The 23,903-nt window shown below is 43.7% G+C and overlaps 2 protein-coding genes across 3 annotated transcripts in view; one reads left to right on the plus strand and one right to left on the minus strand.

Moving 5' to 3' along the window:
• The window catches only part of c11h21orf58 (chromosome 11 C21orf58 homolog), a 265,111-nt gene that overhangs the window by 81,814 nt on the left and 159,394 nt on the right, over nucleotides 1-23,903 (plus strand). The gene's annotated exons all lie outside the window — the stretch shown is intronic.
• The window catches only part of LOC144686433 (caspase-8-like), a 53,940-nt gene continuing 30,560 nt past the window's right edge, over nucleotides 524-23,903 (minus strand). Inside the window, exons 8-11 of one of the 2 annotated variants that reach the window (XM_078551635.1) lie at nucleotides 11,787-11,887; nucleotides 9,966-10,080; nucleotides 4,782-5,274; nucleotides 524-986 (exon numbers count right to left, since the gene is read on the minus strand). In XM_078551635.1, the coding sequence (XP_078407761.1) occupies nucleotides 848-986; nucleotides 4,782-5,274; nucleotides 9,966-10,080; nucleotides 11,787-11,887 (848 nt within the window). In that variant the 3' untranslated portion in view covers nucleotides 524-847. The remainder of the gene's footprint in view (nucleotides 987-4,781; nucleotides 5,275-9,965; nucleotides 10,081-11,786; nucleotides 11,888-23,903) is intronic. The other variant, XM_078551634.1, reaches the window with a different exon arrangement.

Below are 23,903 nucleotides of genomic sequence, written 5' to 3' on the forward strand. Positions count from 1 at the left end.
AGGTTTGCTTTGGTGCAGCAATGGCAGAGTGGCCTATACCAGTACCCATGCATTTCCAGGTTTGCTGCTAGTAATAACTTGGGGATTGACATATCATCTCACCTCAAAGGTGAGCTCCTGTTCAGGCTGGAAGGGGGTGCCTGATCACTGCTCGATGAACCTGTGAAAGCCATGGGGAAAGGAAAGTGTAATCACTCCTCCATCCTGGATGTGTGGTGACTCTTCTGTACCCCAGGAATAGAACGTGGTTGCAGACAGTTTTAGTTAGACTGCACCAGGGAATGTCCACAATAGACCCGTGGTCACTCTTAGAATATGGGCAGTCATGACCATTTTCTCAGATTTACTCCAACTGTATAGGATCAAAGAGATGTCCTTAGGTCATGAAAGGTACTCTCTCAATGCAAGTCTTTTTCTTCAAAGAGCCTATTACTCTGTCCAAACTGCTACTTACACAGTAGAAAAACCACAATTTTAGAGGGATAAACCGAGTACAAAGGTTCCTTCTAACACAGCACGTTTTCAACAGTCTCTTCTTCTTTAGAAGCTTTTTAATCTTGCACTATTTACATTAAAAATCACATTTTTAAAAAATTGGAAATCTTCTTTAGGTATCCACAGAAAATTAATCCAGAATTTTCCTAAAGAACATAATAGTCTGAGTGCCTTAATTGGCTCAACCTATCTTGCATTTTACATGTTCATCAACTGTTTTAGAGTTCAAATAGCAATGGGTACTGCTAGTGTACAATGGTCGGCTAAACATTTTTAAAGTCAAGCCATCTTGATGAATTTTCTTCTGAGATCACAAACACTAAATTTTCACTCCTGTGTGACTGCAATTGGATCAGCTGTTTAAACTCCGTGCAGAAAATACCAACATCTTGGACAGGGTGAATCTTGGCTCTGGAATTTGCTTCCTACTTGGATGTTTTTCACTCACTCTCCGATTCACTTCAGTCAGAATTGTAAGCAGGTCGAATCCTCTGAGGAGGCAAAAAGAAAAGCAGAAGTATTAGAATGCAAGCAAAGGGAACCACAGATCAATATTAGGGGTCTGCAACAGATGGTGAAGATAATGACATGATGAGTTAAGAAGGATATGGCAAGATAAAAATGCAGTAATGGGTAACTTTAGTCAATCCCAGGGTAAAAATTGGGAATTCTCAAATGGAACTGAGCCTATTGACTCAGAAGTAGGGAATGTACTGCTGGCTTGTATTTTGATCCAACACATATAGATGCTAAATTGCATTTAGATCCACTAAATATGTATTTAAGATAACATTCTTGATATAGAAGGAGTAGAATCTGAAAGGAATATTGACCAAAATGATTTTAAATTTTTGGTGCAGTAATAACCAGGAGAAAATTATATGTGATTTACAAAGGACAAACTTTAAAGGAATGGAACATAAGACCAGGAGTCGGCCTCTCTGCTCCTCGAGCCTGTTCTGACATTCAGTTAGATCATGGCTGACCTGTATCTTAAATCCGTTTATCCGCCTTGGTCCTGTATCCCTTAATACCCTGTCTAATAAAAAAATTTTCAATCTTAGTTTTGAAACTTTCAATTGACTCCGCAGCCTCAAAAATCTTTGGGGGGAGAGAGTGCCAGATTTCCACTATTTTTTATGTGAAAGTGTGCTTCCCGAACATCATACCTGAATGACCTCGCTCTTATTTTAAGGTTATACCTCCTTGTTCCAGACTCTCCCACCAGAGGTAAACATTTCTCTATCTACCCTATCAGTTTCTTTAGCTATTTTAAGCTCAGTAGATCACCCTTTAGACGTCCAAACTCAAGGGGATGCAAACTTTGTTTAAGAACTTGACCTTATAAGTTAACCCTTTTAGCCCTGGTATCACTGGTGGTGGAATCTATATCTAGGGGGACACCGTTTCAAAATAAGGGGTCTTCCATCTAAGACTGAGATGAGGAGGAATTTCTTCTGAGGGTCGTTAGTCTTTGGAATGTTTTTCCACAGACAGCAGTGGAGGATGGATCAATGAATATATTTAAGGCTGAGTTAGATAGATTTTGGATTGGCAAAAGTCAAGGGTTATGGGGAACAGGCAGGAAAGTGGAGTTCAGGCCACAATCAGATCTGCAATGATCTTATTGAATGACAGAGCAGGCTCAAGGGAACAAATGGCCTACTTCTGCTCCTATTTTCTTATGCTTTCTCCACATATTTCTTATGCTCCTATGTGAATCTGCGCTGCACTTACTCCAAGGCCAACATATCTTTCCTGAGGTGTAGTGTCCAGAACAGAATGTAGTATGCCAGATTGGGCCTAAATTGAGTTCAGCACAGCTGTAACATAATTTCTATCCCTTACATTCTGCCCCTCTTGAGATAAAAGCCAACATTCCATCAGTTGCACCAGTCCACTAGCTTTTAGTGATTTCTGTACTTGGACTATAAATCTCTCTGCTCATCCACAATTCCTCAATTCTCTTCATTTAGAAAATAATCTGCTCTATCTTCCTTAGGTCTGAACTGAATGACCTCATACTTCCCCACATTGAATTCCACATGCCGGTTTTTCTCACTTAATTAATCTATTAATATCCCTTTGCAACTTTCAGCCTCCATCTGCACCATTTACTGTGCCACCTAACTTGGTGTCATTAGCAAACTTGGACATATGGTTCTCTATTCCTTCTTCCAAAACAGTTACAAATAGAGTGAAAAGCAGAGGTCCCTCAGTCTCTAGGGGACACCGCTAGTCATATATTGTCAATTTGAGTACTTAGCCATAATCCCTACTCTGTCTCATACCTCCTAACCAATTCCCTATCAATGTTGAAAGATTGTCTCCAACACCATGTGCTCTGGACACTATGCAGTCTTTTGGCATCAAGTGGTTGGTTTAATGCTGCTGACTACCACCTGTTGCCCTCATAGGAAGGAACAGGAGCTGGCCATTCAGCCCATTCGAGTCTGTTCTACTATTCAATTAGATCATGGTTGATCTGCATCTTAGCCCAATTTACTCATCTCATTACCCTTGCCTAACAAAAATCTATCAATCTTGATTGTGAAATTTTCTGGCCTCTATCTCCTTTCTTCTAATTCCCTACTCATATCAATAAGTTGCCTCTCATTTCATGAGCTTTCATTTTTGTTAACAGGTCTCTTTTGTAGAACGTTCTTGAATGTCTTCTGTAAGTCCATATGAACAACATCAGAAGACATTTCTTTTCCCACCACATTGATTACCTCCTCAAAAAATTTAACCAGGTTCACTAGCCATGACTTACTCGTTACAAATCGATCATTCACTCTGTTCATATTTGTCCAGGTGCTCAGTTATTCTTCCCTAATAACAGATTCTTGAAACATCCTTATAGCAGCCTAATAGGCCCATAATTTCCTAGTTATCTCCTACCAATCTTGGTGTAGTGAAATGCAATATTTTCTAATCCAAAAAGACATTCCTGAATCAAGAGAGCTTTGGAAGAGCGTTAATTAATTCTTCACTTTTAAAATCAAAATGTTGAGTATTTATTTATTTTGTAAACCTATGAAAAATAAGTGCAGCTTAATGTTCAACATGATACTGAAAAGTTCTTCCAGTCCTGAAAATTATGACTAATTTAATTATAAGAATATGTGTAATAGAGAAGGAGAAGGACTTTATGAAGAGTATAGTGTCAGGTAATGACTATGGGAAATGAAAGAAAGCCCAGTCACCTTCCCCCCAGCACCACGACCTTCAATGGCACCACTATTGTTGAGTTCCTCACTGTCAACATCCTGAGGGTAATTCTTCATCAGAGGCTTAAGTGGATCAGCTATATAAACACCATTGCTACAAGAATAGGGTAAAGACTGGATAGTTCAAGGCGAACGTCTCATCTGACAAATTAAAGCCTGTCCAGAAGCTACAAGGCTCATTCAGGAGCTAAGTGGAATACACACTGATCGCTTGGATGAGTGCTGCTTTATCAAAACCCAAGAAGCTCAGCAAGGCAGTTCGCTTCCATTGGACTCAATATCTACCCCATCACCACTGATATTCTGCAGCTGCAGTACATTCTGTACACAGGATGTACTCAAATAACTCATGAAACTTATTTCAACACCCCCAGCACATCTCCCAGCACTGTCAGGGTGGACAACAGCAACAATGTCATTGAAATCCATCATCTTCAAGTTGCCCATCAAATCCATCAAACACCATGTTGCCTTGGACCGGTGTCGCAGTGTATTCATTTAGCTGGCTTAATATCCTACAATTTCCTACTTAACATTATTGTGGGAGCACCTTCATTACAAGGTTTGCAGCAGTTCAGGGCAATGACCCACCACTCAACTTCTCAGGGCAACTAGGGATAGGCAATAAATGACGATCTTGTCAACACCACCTGCATCTTAAAAATGAATAAAACATTTGCTAAGGTCATATCAATGAGAAATACGAAGTGCAAATGGCATCTTTAGTGAAGAGAATCATGAAAAATGTTTAATATGATACTGAAAAGTTCTTCCAGAACCATAACAGTAAAAGAACAAATTTTGAACAAAATGTGCTGGAAATACACAGCTGATCTGTCAGCTTATGAAAATAATGTTGAATTATGGACCCTGAAGTTAAGACCAGGTCAAGCTGTGATGCTCCCATGGAAAACCTGCCAACGCTCAGCATCTCAGCTCATGCATCAGTATGACAAATTGGTCAGAGTACTGGGGGCTGTTGGTGCCCAAGGAACTGTAGCCAATAATGAGTCAACAACTTCAGCAAAAGAAAGAAAATAAAACCAGATTGCTTACTGGCAGCAGTATTCTTCCAAGCAGGTGCACAGTGTTTGAATGAACCAGGAGCCTTCGCCCGTTCTATAGGAAACATAGTCAGAAACTGTAGACATTGCAACCAGGAAATCCCTGTCCTCAGGGATGGAATGTGATATTGCATCCAATTCAGGGTCAGAGCTGCTGCTTGTGAGACAATCCATCACTGGACATGCTGTTTGTAACTTTTGACCTTGGCAAGCTTGAATAAAGAAGACCTTGGGCTTTTCCAGCAGTGAGTGACACTGGGACCCTGAAAACATGCACCTTATCTCTTTGATATGAAGAAGTTCTCCATCAGTTCCTGCAACTGCATCTCGCTCACCATGGGAAAGGATACAACATACAAAACAATCATTGTTTATATGATTAAACTTCTGGTACATCTGCAGTTTTTTCTTCATGTGTTTCACAGTTAAGTTATCTTGTCTGTCTATCTTAAATCCCAACGTCGTAAACACTTGAGTCAGCTTTTCTGTAAAGAAATAAAAAATATAGTTATGGCCCTTTTTTGAGTATTGCAAGTATACTGTGTTTCTTCAATGAATTATAATGACATGGATGCTGGGATAGAAAACCACTATTTGCCGATGACCCAAAGATAGTTGGCATTGTAAGCAGAATCAATGAAAGTATACAGTTACAAAGAGATAGTAATAGATTAAGTCAATGGGCAAAACTGTGGCATATCAATTTCAAGATATGTAAATATAAGGTCACCCACTTTGGACCTAAAAAGTTTAGAACAGAATACTTTCTAAACGGTGAAAAGCTAGAAGCAGTGGAGTTGCAAAAAAGACTTTACGGTCCACATACATAGATCAAAATGTCATGAACAAACACAGAAAATAATCAAAAACTCTGATCTTTATATCAAGAGCACTAGAATGTAAGGGGGTAAAAGTTATGTTGTAGCTATACAAATCCCTAGTTAGACCACACCTGGAGTACTGTGTGCAGTTCTGGGTACCACACCTTCAGGATGTTGTATTGGTTACTCAATCCAGCACCTTTTCCACTTTTAGTACCACCATGTTTTTCAGTACTTCTACGGTATATAGTCATCCTAATGAGCTGCTTTATCTCCTCTCCTTGTATCCTTTCATTCCCACTACTACACAGTAGGTGCAAAGTGATGCAAAGTACTTATTTTGTCTCCCAGCAGGCATACATCTTCCATGAGATTTCCTTTATCATCTCTAATCAGCCTTACTTTTCCTTTCAGAAACCTGTTACTTTTTATATGATTATGATATCCTCTACTATTTCCTATTAAGTCACCCCCAACACTTTAAAAAAAATCTTCTTTTTCTTATATTACGAGTCTTATATTAACCACATGCTAAGTTTTTTTTAAAGTGTCATTTTAATTATTGACTTATCCAAGAAACTCAAGCTTTTGCTCTACTATCTTTATTATTTCAAGGGATGTGTCTAGTTGACAATCATCTCAAGTTTGAACCTTAGTTTCATTTGCTTATTTTTATTTCCAGTTTATCTGGGCTAGTTCCTTCTTTATTTTACAGAAATTAATTTTATTCCAGTATGCAACTTGACCTTTGGGGATCCCCTCTCCTTTTTAATTTTTTGAACCTAATTATGTTATGATTGCTGTTTCCTTGTGGTTGCATAACCCGATAATACCAACCTGTTCCACTTCATTTCCTGTAACTACATCCAATACTGCCTCTTGTTGGGCTAAAACACATTGATCTAAATTTTAAGGGGTTTTGAAAGATTAGATAGAGAAAAATTGTTTCCACTGACAGGACGATCAGTGACTAGAGGACACAGATTTAAGATAATTGACAAAAGAATCAGGGACGCGATGAGAAATCTTTTAAACAAAGCAAGTTGTTGTGATCTGGATTGCACTGGCTGAAAGGGTAGTGGAATCAGATTCAATAGTAAGCTTCAAAATGAAACTGGATATATACTTGAAAACAAAACGTTCATACATCTTCCATGAGATTTCCTTTTTCATCTCTAATCAGCCCTACTTTTCCTTTCAGAATCCTGTTACTTTTTATATGATTATGATATCTTCTACTATTTCCTATTAAGTCCCCCCCAATACTTTTTTAAAAATCTCTTCTTTTTCTTATATTACGAGTCCTATATTAACCACAGGGGGAAAGAACAGGAGAATGGGACTAACTGTGCTCCTTTAAAGTGCCAATTTAAAGTAACACTTGAACTGTTACAAGAATTCAGACTTGAATGTAATAAATAATGACCAGTAGCAACAGGTATAGGATTATAACATTTTCAAACTAATTTTATTGAATTTGATAGCTGATGAACAGGCGCATAACATCATGCAGGACCTATCAATGAAAAACAAAACCTACAATCTGATTTCTTTCAATTTAAATGTGTTTATAAAAGAAGCTGAATCGTCCCAATCCAGTTTGTGTTTTATCTCAAGCTACAGGACAACTGGCCTCTTTCATCCAGCTCCCTGTCTTACTTTAAACTATGAGATCAAAGGTTTATGCATCCAGTTACCTGGATGATACCCACAAAGCTGGATCTTTCAAACATTCCCCAGCCTTGCCCTTTAATCTCTTTACTTTAACCCACTGAAAGCCAGTCTCAGTAATGGTGACCAGGAATCTATAATGGATTGTCGTAAAAACCCATCTGGCTTGCTAATGTCCTTGAGGGAGGGAAATCTGCTGCCCTTACCTGGTCTGGTCTACATACGACTCCAGACCCACAGCAATGTGCTTTACTTTTAACGACTGTCAAGGACAATTGGGGATGGCAACAAATGCTGGCCTTGTCAGTGATGCCCACATCCCACAAAAGATTTTTTAAAAACTTTTCTTCTGGACATTTACTGCAACCCAGATAGATTTAGCTTTTGCATCATATGTCCTAGTGCTATAATGGAATATTTGAATAATATTGTTCTCTCCCTTTACTTTTACTTTCATGAATATTTTGTAACCAAGAAAGTTAAGCTCCCAGTCCTAATCCAGCCTTAGCTTTGTCTCTGTTAATCCTATTCCATTATACCCCCATAACAATTTGTATGTCTCATTCACCAAAGTGAATGAGACATACAAATGTTTGTACATTTACAAACCTCTGTCTGGCAATTTTACTCATTTTGTTTCTTCTGTTGACTCTTTTGCTCTGCTTTCTGTTTCCTCATCTTTTTCTTCTCTTCCCCTGCTCTATTATTTTAAACCCTCTCCTATAGTACTTGTTACACTCTCAGTGAGGAGAGTGGTCAAAACTTGATTGAGCTGAAACCACTCTTCCTCTAGAATTAGTCCCAATATTGAATGGTTGTATATCCTCCTATGTTTGAATAGCCTACCAAGAGTGAGTAGGGTATCCACAGATGGGTCCACTGGTTTGTTTGTGGAGATTTAATAACAACATTTCTCCGGCTATATTTTAAGAGGACTTCCTTATGCAGTTCATAAGTCTTTCCACAATAAGCCAGGCAAATTTGAATATGACAAGGGAAATGCAGGATAACAATTTATAAGTTTGTTTGAGCTATTTTAACAGGACAAGATAAACAAAGGAAGGACTAAGTTCACTGAAAGCAGAATCAGGACAAGATAACTGATGGTACACAGGTTGCAAAGTGCTGAGTTTTAACCAAGGAAGAAACAGGCAATTTTCTGATCTGGAAAAAGGGAAAATGTTTCCAGTGTTAAATGGTGACACTATTCACATTAATGCCAGTATGGTTGCTGAGCAGTGGGGCTACTGTAAGATCTATAAATCTTCGGGATGGATCTGGGGATCCTCAAGGGAGGAAACTGCAGGATCCGTGGCACAAAACTTACAGAAATTACAGGATACTGGAGAGGTACCTGGGGACTTGAGAAAGGCAGATGATACTCCTTTTTTAAAAAAAACGGTAGCAGAAGTAACTCAGGAAACTACAGGCTTGTGAGTTTGGTGTCCACTAGCGAGTAAAGTTATGGAAAGCCTTTTATGGATCAAATCATGGAACATCTGTACAGAAATAAAATCAGAAAAGATAGGTAATATGGGTACATGAAGAGGAGTTCCTATTGATCTAATTTAGTGGTCTTCTTTGAGAGGAGCTTAATACAGCAGTGGACATATGTATTTGGATCTCATTAAGGCCTCTGTTACAGTTTTTTTGGAAAGGCTGATGCTGAAAATCAAGAAAGCTGGGAACAGCGGAAATGTTTTACAATGGATACATAACTATTTGGATTGTAGTACAGGGTTTGTCATCAGCCTGGGAAATTTTACTAGTGGGGTCCCAAATGGAGCTGTTTTGGGACCTCTTTTATTTAATATATTCATTCAGGACAAAATTAATTGGCACTTAGAGAAAAGTGCTAATAAATAACAGCTAGCATGGATTTGTAATAGCAAATTGAGCTTGACTAATTAGATAGGGTAATGGATAGGGCTGAAGAAGTTTGTACGGCTTGTGTGCGTATGGACTTTCAAAAGGTGTTGATAACATACTACAAAATAGACTTGTTAGCAAAATTGAAGGCTACTGGCTGCAAGCATCTGAAATTGCCTAAGGTTATTTTCAGACTTGAGGGATGTATACAGGGGTGTGCCCTGGATTGGTTTAAGGAACTGCTCTTTTTGATATATATTAATGACTTGGACTTGGATATACAGGGTATAATTTCAAAGTCTGCAGATGGCACTAAACTCAGAAATGTAATAAACAGGATAGTAACAAACTTTGGGAGGACATAGAGAGACAGGTAAAATGGACAGATGCATGACAGATAAAATTTAATGCAGAGAACTAAGATGTGATGCATCTTGGAAGAAAGAATGAGGAGAGGATATATAAATTAATTATATGATTTTAACGGGGGTGCAGAAACAGAGGGATCTCAGGTGTATGCACATAAATCTTTGAGGGTCTGGGAAAGAAAAACAGTGGCAAACAGACTGAAGATGGGAACTTTAGGAGAGCAGAACAACTGTCCAGGGTGGTTTTGATTGGGCCACAATATTTCCATGCTGTGCAACAGTGTTTACACCATCACAACATCAAAGAAACTTAGCAGCACTTTTGTACAAGGAACTTGCTCATCAGAATTCTTGTTAAAAATTTATAACCAATTACCAGTGATCTTTCTAACAACGTTATTTCAATAGCCTGTACAAGGTGATCATTTAGAACCCTTTTAACTTTACCTGCATCACAATCCGTCCCATTTCTTTCCTTAAAGTGTGTTCCAGGAAATGATTTATTGTTTAATATTAAGCAGATTCCAAGCGGTTTACTGTTCATTTTGTACACTCCAATACACTGTTGAAACAGTTAACACGACATGAAATACACATTAAGACAAAGTGACTGATTTGATGAACAACACATTTCAGAAATGAGTGATTCAGCATGTTGAAACATGACCTTTTTTTTTTCTTGAACCTGGGCTTACATCCAGATCTGACTGCTGGAATGCCTACTTCCTCCCTCTGGTAACCAGAAGAATCCTATTTCAAATGAATTTTAATACCACAAAATTGACTCGACTAGCATTAACTGCCAACCTCGTTGGGAGATACCATAAGGGCAGCTTGTGAAGAGAATGAAAAGACTGCAGTGTTGGCGTCGTGCTTTTTGAGGTAGGGGTTGAAGCACATCATTGATATTACCAATTTGTGCAAAACGTTGGGAAACATAGCAGTAAATTTGCCTAATGTCTTAAAAGAAAGACACAGCTCCAACACTCCCTCTGTAATGTACTGGGGTGTCAGCTTGGATTATGTGTTCGGCTCCTTTGAATGGGATTTGAACCTACAACCTTGTGACTCAGAGTGCTACCATTGAACCATAGCTTGGAGCATGACAACTAGCTTCAGCACCCTTTTGCTAGGGATAGTAAAAAATGGTCCTCTGCTCCTTCTTGTTATCCCTGTTCAATGACCACAGCTGTAAAGTGTGTGCAGATGCTGGGTGAGGGGAAGTTTCGGCTCTGAATGCTCTCCATGGCCAAATAGCTTGCCTCATTTCCTGGGTTCATGCATGAAAGCTAAAGCAGCAGAGGGAGGCACACACCTGTGGAACCATACCCCAGTAAGCTATAATGGATGGAAGTTATTGAACAGCATGCACAGAATTTTCAAATGAACACGTGTAGGGGCTGAGGACCTGGAAAATCTACTCTAACCATTTTCTACATCGACCCACACAACTGTTTCTATATGCAGATCACATTCTCCCTATAGGGATATGAATGACTTTCCTAAGCCTAAATGACTTGGGGACAGGTTGGCAACAGCCAAATTACATGATTTTCCAGGTGAGCACAGAAGTGCTGCTGGAGTTCAACAGCCTAAATGTATGTAACATGGAACACTGTTAAGGTTTCTGCAGCTGCTACAAAGAATGCCACAGCATCTACTAGCCTGTTGGCTTGTTTGGTGATCTAGAACCAAAAGGGAAGGATCTCTATGTCCAGCAGTAGCTCTACTCTTCCCAGTTCACAAGGGAAAAAGACTGATCATCAATTCTGCCCTCACCTACTGCAGACCTGTCTGATCCAGGTACTGGAATACCAAGTCTGTCATGCAGCATTGTCTTGGTTCCAATCTTTCATTGCAGGGTTTTCACTTTGCCAAATAAGTCCCAAAGAGATCTTACTCATAAAATAATAATTAATTTTATGTTGCTTATGGCACCATTCTGCTACACCATTTTTGTTTTAATATGCTCTCCTGAAAGCAAGGACTGTTGCTGGGCTATGGTTCCGGGTATACTAACCTTCCCCTAGTGGTTACATCTCATTCTCCCTCCCTCACCTGGGACACTGAGGCCAACTGTATCAGCACTGATGCCTGAAAGTGACCAACTCAGCAGAGACAATTGATCAAATGCATGACCTGCCTGACAAGGTCATGGGGAATGGTGAGGGGTGTGGGGTGCCTGAGAGGAACTTTACTTTCTTAGAATATACAGGAGTGCCTTTGAGAGAGCTCAATGTTCTCACTGTTCACTTGTGTCTTACCAACCTGGCTGTTGCACTGATTTGCCTCCGAGTTTGAACTTGTCTGCGGCGAGGGGCTTGGAGGAAGGGCAGATGTTGCATCCAAAACGGAGGTTTTTGAAGTCTCTGGTGAGTGAGTCAGACAGAGAGAGCAAAATAGTATTATGATGCTGCAGGATGTGAAATTTCACACATAGCCAAACTCACAGCAATTTTCAAGTGGTTTGGGGAGTAGGGAGAGGTGTTTTGGAAACATTTGCTCTGTATCTGTGCAATCCTCCATTTGTGCTTATTGAACAAAATAAGATAATTTGCAAGTCTGTTTATAATGCAACAAATTAAAGTAAGCTTTGGTCTTTCACAGAGCAAATTTATTTAAGTAGTGAATAAATTAATTTTAAATGTTAAACTATCGCCACTGCCTTCTCTCTCTCTCTGTCTTTGGCCACCCTAAAGGCATAACAATGACTGTCCATCTAGGAAAGCACACCATGAACACCCCCCTCCCAAGTAGTTACTTGAGTGGTAGGGTAGTTGAGATTGTTATAATATCATATGAACCAGGGAGTTGTCAAATAACATTCTATTTTTAAAAAAAAGTCTAAGCCCAAAATTTCAGTAATATTACTGCTCGGTAGCAGAACAGGAATCCAGTGCAGGCATCAATAGATCCCAAGGCAAGTACAACATGAGTTAGACACAGAGTAAAGCTCTCTCTACACTGACTCCCACGGATGGTGCAACTCAGGATAGATACAGAGTAAAGCTCCATCTACAACATCCCATCAAACATACAAACATGCATACATACATATGAAATAGGAGCAGACATAGGCCATTTGGCCCCTCAAGCTTGCTCCACCATTCATTAAGATCAAAGCTGATCTGTTTGTGTTTCAAATTCCACATTCCCATCTACCTTTACCTTTGATTCCCTTGCCTAACAAGAATCTATCTACTAAGATGAAAGCAAAATACTGCGGACGCTGGAAATCTGAAACAAAAACAAAAATTGCTGGAAAATCTCAGCAGGTCTGACAGCATCTGTGGAGAGAAAGACAGAGTTAACGTTTTGAGTCCATATGACTCTTCTTCAGAACTAAAGAGAATTAAAAATGTGGTGAAATGTATACTGTTTAAGTGGGGTGGGACAGGTGAAGTTGGATAGAAGGCCAGCGATAGGTGGAGGCAAAGGCGATGTTGTAAAAGATGTCATAAACAAAAGGTCGAAGGGGCGTTGATGGTGATGATACTGGCTAAAGGAGGTGCTAATGGTGACAACAGGAGTAAAAAGCAGAATGAGCAACTGACAGATGGCCCTAGTGGGGGTCGAGTGCGGGGAGGGGACGGCGTGGGAAAAAAGATCGAAATAGGCTAAAAGGTGGGGATAAAACAATGAATGGAAATACATCTTAAAAATACTAATAACAAAAATAGGTGGGGGGAAAAATACATATATAAAAATTAAAAAATATTTGAAAAAAAGGGGATCGCAAAGGGGGTGAGGATGGAGGAGAGAGTTCATGACCTGAAGTTGTTGAACTCAATGTTAAATCCGGAAGGCTGTAAAGTGCCTAATCAGAAGATGAGGTGCTGTTCCTCCAGTTTGCGTTGAGCTTCACTGGAACATTGCAGCAGGCCAAGGACGGACATGTGGGCGTGAGAGCAGGATGGTGTGTTCAAATGGCAAGCGACAGGAAGGTCTGGGTCATGCTTGAGGACAGACCAAAGGCGTTCCACAAAGCGGTCACCCAGTCTGCGTTTGGTCTCTCCAATGTAGAAGAGACCTCATTGGGAGCAGCGAATGCAGTAGACCAAATTGAGGGAAGTGCAAGTGAAGCGCTGCTTCACTTGAAAGGAGTGTTTTGGGCCGTTGGACAGTGAGGAGGGGGTATCTATCTACCTCCGCCTTAAAAATAATCAATGACCCCGCCTCCACTGTCTTCTAAGGCAGAGAGTTCCAAAGCTGCATAACCCTCTGAGAGAAAAAAATTCTCATCTGTCCTAAAAGGGCAACCCCTAATTTAAAAACTAGTTCTGGACTCACCCACAAAAGGAAACATCCTTTCCACGTTCACCTTGTCAATACCATTCAGGATTTTATATATTTCAATCAAGTTACCCTCATTCTTCTGAACTCCAGTGGAAACAAGCCCAGTCTGTCTAATCTTTCCCAATAAGACAACCCGCTCATTCCAGATTATCAATCTAGTGAACCTCCTCTGAACCGCCTGCAACACATTTACATCCTACATTAAATAAGGAGATCAAAACTGCACACAATATTCAAGATGTGGTCTCATTAATGTCCTGTATAACTGAAACATAACATATTACTTTTGTGTTCGATTCTTCTTGTAATAAAGAATAGCATCCATTAGCCTTAATTACTTGCTGTACCTGCATACTGCATCATGCACCGGAACACCTAGATCCTTCTGCAGCTTGGAATTCTGCAGCCATTCTCCGTTTAAGTAATAATCTGCTTTTTTGTTCTTCCTGCCAAAGTGAACAACTTCACATTTTCCCACATTATACTCCATCTGCCATATTTTTTTGCCCACTCACTCAACTTATCTATACCCGATGCAACCTCCTTAGGTCCAATCTTCACAATATACTTTTCTACCTATGTGTTATCTGCAAATTTAACTACCATGCCTTCACTCCCCTCATCTAAGTCATTGATATAAATGGTAAGAAGTTGAGGCTCCAGCAGTATGCATAACATTCCCAGGGCAAGTACAACAAAAGTTAGATTCAAGCAAAACTCCTACAATGCCCCATCCAGCACTACCAGGGCAACATGGGTCAGATAAAGTGTAAAGCTCCTGCACTGCTCCAGAATGTACCTCAGTCCCAGCCTCAGAAGAGTGCCCCCAACTGGATGAGGGCAACAGTGCAACATGGGTTAGGGGGAGGCAATGGCAGGGCAGTATTGTTGCTGGACTAGTGACCCAGGGTAATGCTCTGAGGACCCAGGTTTGAATCCTGCCACGGCAGATGGTGGAATTTGAATTCAATAAAAATCTGGAATTAAAAGTCTAATGATGACCATGAAACCATTGTCGATTTTTGTAAAAACCCATCTGGTTCATTAATGCCCTTCAGGGAAGGAAATCTGTCGTCCTTACCTGGTCTGGCCTCCATGTGACTCCAGACACACAGCAATGTGGTTGACTCTTTCTTACATGCCCTCCGAAATGCCCTAGCAAGCCACTCAGTTGTAACAAACCGCTACAAAGTCACAAAAAAGGAATGAAACTGGACGGACTATCCGGCATCGACCTAGGCACCGGAAACAACAATGGCAATCTTAGCCCTGTTGACCCTACAAAGTCCTCCTTACTAACATCTGGTGGCTAGTGCCAAAATTGGGAGAGCTGTCTCATAGACAAGTCAAGCAACAGCTTGACATAGACATCCTCACGGAATCATATCTTACAGATAATGTCCCAGACGCCACCATCACCATCCCTCGGTGTGTCTTGTGCCACCGGCAGGACAGACCCAGCAGAGGTGGCGGCACAGTGGTATACAGTCGGGAGAGAGTTGACCTGGGAGTCCTCAACATCGATTTCGGACCCCATGAAGTCTTATGGCATCAGATCAAACATGGGCAAGGAAACCTCTTGCCGATTACCACATACCGCCCTCCCTCAGCTGATGAATCAGTGCTCCTCTATGTTGAACACCACTTAGAGAAAGCACTGAGGGTGGCAAGGGCGCAGAATGTACTCTGGGTGGGGGACTTCAATGTCCATCACCAAGAGTGGCTCGGTAGCACCACTACTGACTGAGCTGGCCGAGTCCTACCGGACATAGCTGCTAGATTGGGCCTGCAGCTGATGGTGAGGGAACCAATAAGAGGGAAAAACATACTTGACCTCATCCCCACCAACCTGCCTGCTGCAGTTGCATCTGTCCATGACAGTATCGGTAGCAGCACAGTCGTTGTAGAGATGAAGTCCTGGCTTCACATTGACGATACCCTCGATCGTGTTGTGTGCCACTACTGCCGTGCTAAATGGGATATATTTCAAACAGATCTAGCAACTTAAGACTGGGCATCCATGAGGTGCTGTGGGCCATCAGCAGCAGCAGAATTGCACTCGAACACAATCTATAACCTCATGGCCCAGCATATCCCCCACTCTACCATTAACATCAAGCCAGGGGATCAACCCTGGTTCAATGAAGAGTGCAGGAGGGCATGCCAGTATCAGCACCAGGCATACCTAAAAATGAGGTGTCAACCTGGTGAAGCTATAACACAGGACTACTTGTGTGCCAAAAAGCATAAGCAGCAAGTGATAGACAGAGCTAAGCGATCCCGAAACCAACGGAGCAGATCTAAGCTCTGCAGTCCTGCCACATCCAGTCATGAATGGTGGTGGACAATTAAACAACTCACTGGAGGAGGAGGCTCCACAAATATCCCCATCCTCAATGATGGAGTAGCTCAGGACATCAGTGTAAAGGATAAGGCTGAAGCATTTGCTACAATCTTCAGCCAGAAGTGTTGAGTGGATGATCTATCTCGGCCTCCTCCAGAAGTCCCCAGCATCATAGATGCCAGTCTTCAGCCAATTCGATTCACTCCACGTGATATCAAGAAACGGCTGAAGGCACTGGATACTGCAAAGGCTATGGGCCCTGACAATATTCCGGCAATAGTACTGAAGACTTGTGCTCCAGAACTTGCCACACCCCTAGCCAAGCTGTTCCAGTACAGCTCCAACACTGGCATCTACCCGGCTATTTGGAAATTTGCCCAGGTATGTCCTGTACACAAAAAGCAGGACAAATCCAACCCGGCCAATAACCGCCCCATCAGCCTACTCTCCGTCATCAGTAAAGTAATGGAAGGGGTCATTAACAGTGCTATCAAGTGGCACTTGCTTAGCAATAACCTGCTCACTGATGCCCAGTTTGGGTTCCGCCAGGGCCACTCAGCTCCTGACCTCATTACAACCTTGGTTCAAACATGGACAAAAGAGCTGAACTTCCGAGGTGAGGTGAGAGTGACTGCCCTTGATATCAAGGCAGACGGAGTGTGGCATCAAGGAGCCCTAGCAAAACTGGAGTCAGTGGGAATCGGGGGGTAAACTCTCCGCTGGTTGGAGTCATGCCTAACACAATGGAAGATCGTTGCTGGAGGTCAGTCATCTCAGCTCCAGGACATCACTACAGGAGTTCCTCAGGGTAGTGTCAAGGCCCGACCATCTTCAGCTGCTTCATCAATGGCCTTCCTTCCATCATAAGGTCAGAAGTGGGGATGTTCGCTGATGATTGCACAACTTTCAACACCATTTGTGACTCCTCAGATACTGAAGCAATCTATGTCCAAATGCAGCAAAACCTGGACAATATCCAGGCTTGGGTTGACAAGCGGCAAGTAACATTCGCACCACACAAGCGTCAGGCAATGACGACCTCCAACAAGAGAGAATCTAACCATCGCCCCTTGATGTTCAATGGTATTACCATCATTGAATCCCCCACTATCAACATCCTGGGGGTTACCATTGACTAGAAACTGAACTGGACTAGCCATATAAACACTGTGGCTACAAGAGCAGGTGAGAGGCTAGAAATAATGTGACAAGTAACCCACCTCCTGACTCCCCAAAGCCTGTCCACCATCTACCACGCACAAGTCAGGAGTGTGATGGAATACTCCTCACTTGCCTGGATGAGTGCAGCTCCTACAACACTGAAGAAGCTGGACACCGTCCAGGACAAAGCAGTCCGCTTGATTGGCACCATATCCACAAACATTCACTCCCTCCATCACAAACGCACGGTAGCAGCAGTGTGTTCCGTCTACAAGATGCACTGCAGGAACTCACCAAAGCTCCTTCGACAGCACCTTCCAAACCCACGACCACTACCATCTAGAAGTTCCCCTCCAGGTCGCTCACCATCCTGACTTGGAAATATATCACCGTTCCTTCACTGTCACTGGGTCAAAATCCTGGAACTCTCTTCCTAACAGCAATGTGGGTGTAGCCACACCGCATGGACTGCAGCAGTTCAAGAAGGCAGCTCACTACCACCTTCTCAAGGGCAACTAGGGATGGGCAATAAATGCTGGTCCAGCCAGCGAAGCCCACATCCCATGAATGAATAAAAAAAGACTAAAGCTCCTTTTGCACTGCTGCAGAATGTACCTCAGTCCCACCCTCAGAAGAGTTCCCCCGACTGGACCAGGGCAACAGTTTTCCATTTGAAGATTTTCCATTTGAAGACCAGCCATCCTGTGGCCTATTGAGTCCAGAGTTTTGCAATTTGGGTAGTGGGCAACAAGAAATTGCATTGAGACTGCCTAAACTCATTGCTAATAGGATCCTTAGAGCCAGCAAAGTGAATCTGGGCTGGATTTTAACCCGCCAAGATTAAATGGCCAGTGGCTAAATCACTGCACACCCTAATCTTCTACACACTTCAGCATTTGGTGAAATGCAGAGACAACAACACTAATGCTTTGTACAATGATAACCTGAGATCTTCACTATGGTAATCATTTTCAGTAATTTCAAAGCAAGTTTTGTACTCCTCATGAAACACAGCATGTAATAACAGTATGCATAACAACAACCGTGAGCTCATTCTGTGACATCTTGTTTGGGTTATTTTATGCAACATAAATTCCACTCAGCCAAGAAGAGAAAACCAGAAACACAATCTCAACATCCTGTACCATCTACATCGCTGGTATCAGAACCAGCCTGGAAACATGGATGGTATTAGTGACTCAGCCACTGATCATGAGGTGACCATTTGTTCCTCTTTAGAATATGGTGATTGAGATGTGGAATTAGAGGGCTGCTGAACTGCTTTATGATTTCAACCTCAGAGTGATTGATGAAATGCAGACCCTTCAGCTGTATGAACTAATGAGGAAGTGTCTTGCTTCCTCTCTCCCAACCAAATTCCCCAGAGATATGTGTGCTTCATGAGTAATTCCAGAAAACCAACATTAACTTATAAAATTATTGTTTCTAAGCCACATACCATCTGAATATTGAAGAATCTTTCTGTATCTGAAATAGGAGGTCTCAGACGAGTACATTTAATAGTGTCTTTTGTATAGGGGAATCCCACACTGATGGGAACATTGGGTCTGCTCTCCAGCTGGTGCTGCATTGCTATTGAAGTTGACATATGGTGAGACACAGTGCAAGAGGCACTTGAAAACTCAGTGATCCAGCAGTGAATCCAATCTGCCTGACCTGTTAGGTGTTTGGAAACGCCCGATCCACGGAGTGGTACCCACTTTCATTTCAATTTACAATGGCAAATGAATGTTTAGCTACAAGTCTGTTGATGGAGATTTCTCCTCACATCCTCTTCTGCACTCAGGTCCAGACAGATGATTGTTATAGTACTTGTGCTGCACGGGGTAGTAACAAGCCAGAAAGATAATCACCTGTGGCCCCTAAATACCAAAGTTATCGGGCGGAATCGTCCCAGATTTGCACCAAGTGCGGTAGTGGGCGGGAAAAAGAACGTTTTACCCACTGGCCGCAATGGTGGCTTTTCGTGCAGTATTGTCCCAATCCCGCTTCGTTAATCGAGCATTCCTGGGAAACACACCATTTCGATGGCAGGTAGGTTCTCAATCGTCTGCCACACCATCACCTCACTGCTACCTCACGCCAGGCACCACATTTAAAGTGCAGTCACGTGCACACCTCAGTGCTTCCAACCCAGGACTGCTGTACAGAAGACACAGTCCTGAAAATCAGGAAAACTGCAGTCCCCCAGTTTAGTGACACATCCCTTGTGCGCCTTTTCGACGCCGTGGAGGCCAGCTATGATATCCCCTACCTCCTCTCTGGCCACAGGAGGAGCAGCAACATCACCAATCTGGCTTGGGAGGCGGTGGCAGCGGCGGTCAGTGCTAATACCATGCAAAAGAGGACAGCCACCCAGTATAGCAAGACGATGAATGATCTTGTCCATCCGCCAAGATAAGTCACTCTACTCATCACTCTCAACTCTCACAGTCACAAACCCACCACACATCCACAGGGATCTCACTCACTACCAGTTCAAGGGACATCACCATTCACTCTCTCACACACACCTTCATCTGCCCTGCGGATCATGTCCTCATCCCATCCATGGGACTACTCACCACCCGCACATGCCACGCATACTTATAATCTGGCCTGGCAGGCATCCCACTTACACTGTCCCCACCTGTACTCGTGCAGAACAAGCTGGCACACAACAAGAGGGAGAGGTCGCAGACTGGTGGAGGAATGTCTGAAATCAAAATCCTCATGGACGTTGAAAATTGAGTCATCCAGCTGGCCAGTGACGATCTGGACTGATCCTGTGCTGATGGTGAGGTCGGCGGTGCTTTACCAAGCGACGATCCAGCAGTGCAACATTCATCATTCAACCATGCTGTGAGTGACGTGTCCTGTTTCACCGACCACTGCCATGCACTAATTATCTCTCCTTGTTTTTGCAGGCACAGAGCTGGGAAACAGCTGACCCAGGGCCTTCAATCAAGCTCCAAAGACACTTTGGAAGAAGAATCTGAAGGCACCCTCATTGAAGACCCATCACAGTGCTCACCCACTCCCTCCACCAGCGCAGAGACACACACCTCGGTGGGACCTGGTTTTAGTACGGGTCACAATCTGGTGAGCATATCGCACTGTCTGATCCACAGCAGGTAGAGGCAGGGACTTCCTAGGTGCCCAGCACTTGGAGGACTGCTGAGGTCCAGAAATCTGCTGAGTCCGAGTCAAATGATGAGCCTCTGGACTCGGTCATACCTCGGTTGCTGGAGCTGCAAAGGCAAGCTCGGGAACATCAGGAAAGGATATCTGCTGCACTCCTCGGATTGCAAGGCATGACGGAGGAGTCCATTCACCAAATGGCTGAGATGTCGGCATACCAATGCACCCAGGTCAACACTGGCAGGATGGGGGCTGCCCGCTGCGCAGGCTTAACTCCATCGCTGACGCCACTTTTGGCCTCCAGCAGTGTCAACACGAGAGAGGTGCGGGGCAGCTCGGACTCACTTCAGCTTCCCCTTCTCCTCAAGGAATAAGCCAGGGACTCTCGGGCACCCAGAGGGAGGAGGATCAGAATGGGGCCATTCACACAGGTGACTCGGAGAGTGTCCAGCCCATCCAAATCCCTTCTTCCTGTGACCCCAGCAGCTCCAGTTCTGCAGGGAGGAGGGAGCCACTGCCATACAGCAGGACCCCAAAAGCAGGCCAAGCCCTCCAGGTCTCAGCCCCCCAGAGGACACCCGTCAAGGTCATCACAGACAGGGCGTAGCAGTCAGCAGGCTGCCTCCACCTCCGCTGTGGATGTCGGGAGAGCACCAAGGCTTAGTGGCAGGGTTAGGAAGGTTAAGAAAATGTAGCTGCACAGCCTGGGCATGGATGTTAATCACTTATACCTAATGTTCACTATTGTAAATAAACTCTCAAGAATTGCTTCTTGTTCTGATGAGCAGTGTTTGTGTCACTCAGATGTGAAACCTTGGCTCCTGCACAAGATAAAGGCAGGTGTCTCAATCCAGGACCTCTTCCCTGTTCTTTGTGCAGACTTCAGACCAAAGTAATGGTCTGGCTTCACACTCACTGGACACATTGCTGATGCCTGCTCTTCAATGGTGCTTGTCATTGCTACCAGAATGTTGTTGGGCAGGTGTCACAGAGTTCTGTCATTCTCTCTGTGTGCTCTCAGCACCTTTGAGGTGGGGCTGGACCCCCATCTCTTCAGCATCTGTGACTGGTGACGCTGTGCTCCTGAAGGGCTCAGGTGTAGAAGGCTGGCAAAGGATTAGGTGCACTTAAGGTTTCATGGCTGCATCTCCATGATATGACCCTGATCTCAGAATGCAAGCGAGCTACACTTGGCCAAACAGGAGTCAGACATTCAGAGGGTGTATGTGAAGATCTACAGAGCATCCTCACTGCATGACGTCATCATCCTCCTAGAATCGAATGACTATTAAGGCCTCCGCTGCGTCTCTATGACAGGAGCCTTATCACAGAAAGTGTGTGCACTGCCATCAGCCAGACTTGAGTCAAACATTCACACATGCAATGTGAGGATCTTTGGTGTCTCCTCACTGCGTGTTGTCATCTTCCTCCACAAATCTAGCAACTATGAAGGCCTCCCGAGTATGCCTGCCTTGTCTGGTCAGTGTGATGGCCTCATAGCCATCATCCTTGCCTTCATGGATTTCGTCACCCTGATCCCCGCTGAGGCACAGCTCCTCCATCTCCTCCTCAGCCTGCTCCTCTCCCCATTACAGCACCAGGTTGTAAAGGGTGCAGCAGGTGATGATGATGCGTAACACTCTCTGTGGACTATATTGCAGGACTCCACTAGACCGGTCCAGGCACCAGAACCACATTTTCGGCATCCTGATGGTTTGCTCCGCCAAGGTGTGAGCTGCATGAGCCTCATTGTACCTTCTCTCTGCTGCAGTCTGAGGCCGTGACATGAGTGTCATCAGCCACATCCTCTGTGGGTAGCCTTTGTCTCTGAGGAGCCATCTCTGCAGCCTCTGTGGACCCTGGAAGATGTCAGGGATCTGAGACCGACTGAGAAGTCGTGGACACTCCCTGGGAACTGTTCGCAGACCTGCAGGATGCATTTGTGGTGGTCGCACACCAGCTGAACATTCAGCAAGTGGAAGCCCTACTCACGCCACCAAACACGCCTGACACCAGCAGGCATGGAAAATTCTGCCCATTATCTTTGCCATTTGCTACTCTCCCAACCTGATATCTAACTTATCTAAAATAAATGGGATAACTCCAGCACTGAAATGTAGTGATCAGAAAATCTAGGGCCTCATTCAGACAAATCCTCTTCTTCTATCTCCACTAGAGCTCTGCCTGACCCTCCGGCCAGGTTTAAATGGGAGGAGTTAATGTGGTAAGAGAATGAAGTAATTCTGGGCTAGATTTTACAGACCCTGGGTTGTGGGGGGTGCAGGGGTTGGCAGGCAGTATGGCTAGATAGGGGGTAGGGGACAGAAAATTGGGTGCCATGATGGCCGCTGTTCCTGGTACCTAACCGCCCATCCCCGTAACAATTTTATCAATGGCAGGGGAGGTGCCGGGAGGCCCATGTTGGCCTGTGGGTCAACTGAGGCTCTTAACTGGCCCATTAATGGCCACTTAAGAGCCTCCTCCCATCTCCGCTCAGATTTTACCCATGGCAGGAGAGACCCATGCCTGCATGTGTGCAGCCCAGCAGGTTTCACTCAGTGGGCTGGTGGCAGGTTGAGGGGTGGGATGCCTGCTTTACAATCCCCCTGTGCTCATCAGAGAACCCCCACCAGTTTTCCCACATCACCTTTTCCCCTTCCACCATGTCCTGTACACACCGGCCACCCCGCCCCTCCCATTGGAGCCTGCCAGCCTGGCCCCAGCAAGACCCTGGACTTACCTTAAAGTCCAGGCTCCATCACACCAACCTCCTTCGCTCCCTGACTGGCCTGTAGCTCTTGAGGTGGGACTTGCTTCACCTGATGGGCTGTGAAATGGCTAGGAGGCAAGCCAGCCAAGCTGAGGCAGGCTCGCTCCCAACTTTTATTCCAGGGGGTACGGACCCCACCCCTTCCAAAAAACCCAACCCTCTGAGTTAATTAGAACTTGAGCTATTAACAAGCTAAAAAAAATCTGCATATCAGAAACATTAACTTCCAGAAGCCATCCACTTAATAAATACTAAATTACAAGATTCCTACACTTAATTTCCAAGTCATGCATATGCTGGCTTGAACCTACAGGACAAACTGAGCCCCTAGAAAGCTCATTGATGAAGAGCACAAATGGCTTTAAGAGAATGCCAGATGCATTTCTGGAAAGAGAAAAGAAAGATTGTTGGATATGGTGGCAGATGGAATTGATCGATGAAACAATAACAGAGTTGCGATCTCAGGAGTGATATCCGTGCCACGTGCTAGTGAGGCTAGAAATAGGAGGATAATGCAGCTAAACACGTGGCTAAGGAGATGGTGCAGGAGGGAGGGCTTCATGTTTCTGGACAATTGGGCTCTGTTCCAGGGAAGGTGGGACCTGTTCCGACGGGACGGTTTGCACCTGAACTGGAGGGGGACTAACATCCTTGCGGGTAGGTTTGCTAGTGC

The sequence above is a fragment of the Cetorhinus maximus genome, chromosome 11 (genome assembly GCF_964194155.1).
Source record: "Cetorhinus maximus chromosome 11, sCetMax3.hap1.1, whole genome shotgun sequence".
In the NCBI taxonomy this organism is placed as follows: domain Eukaryota; kingdom Metazoa; phylum Chordata; class Chondrichthyes; order Lamniformes; family Cetorhinidae; genus Cetorhinus; species Cetorhinus maximus.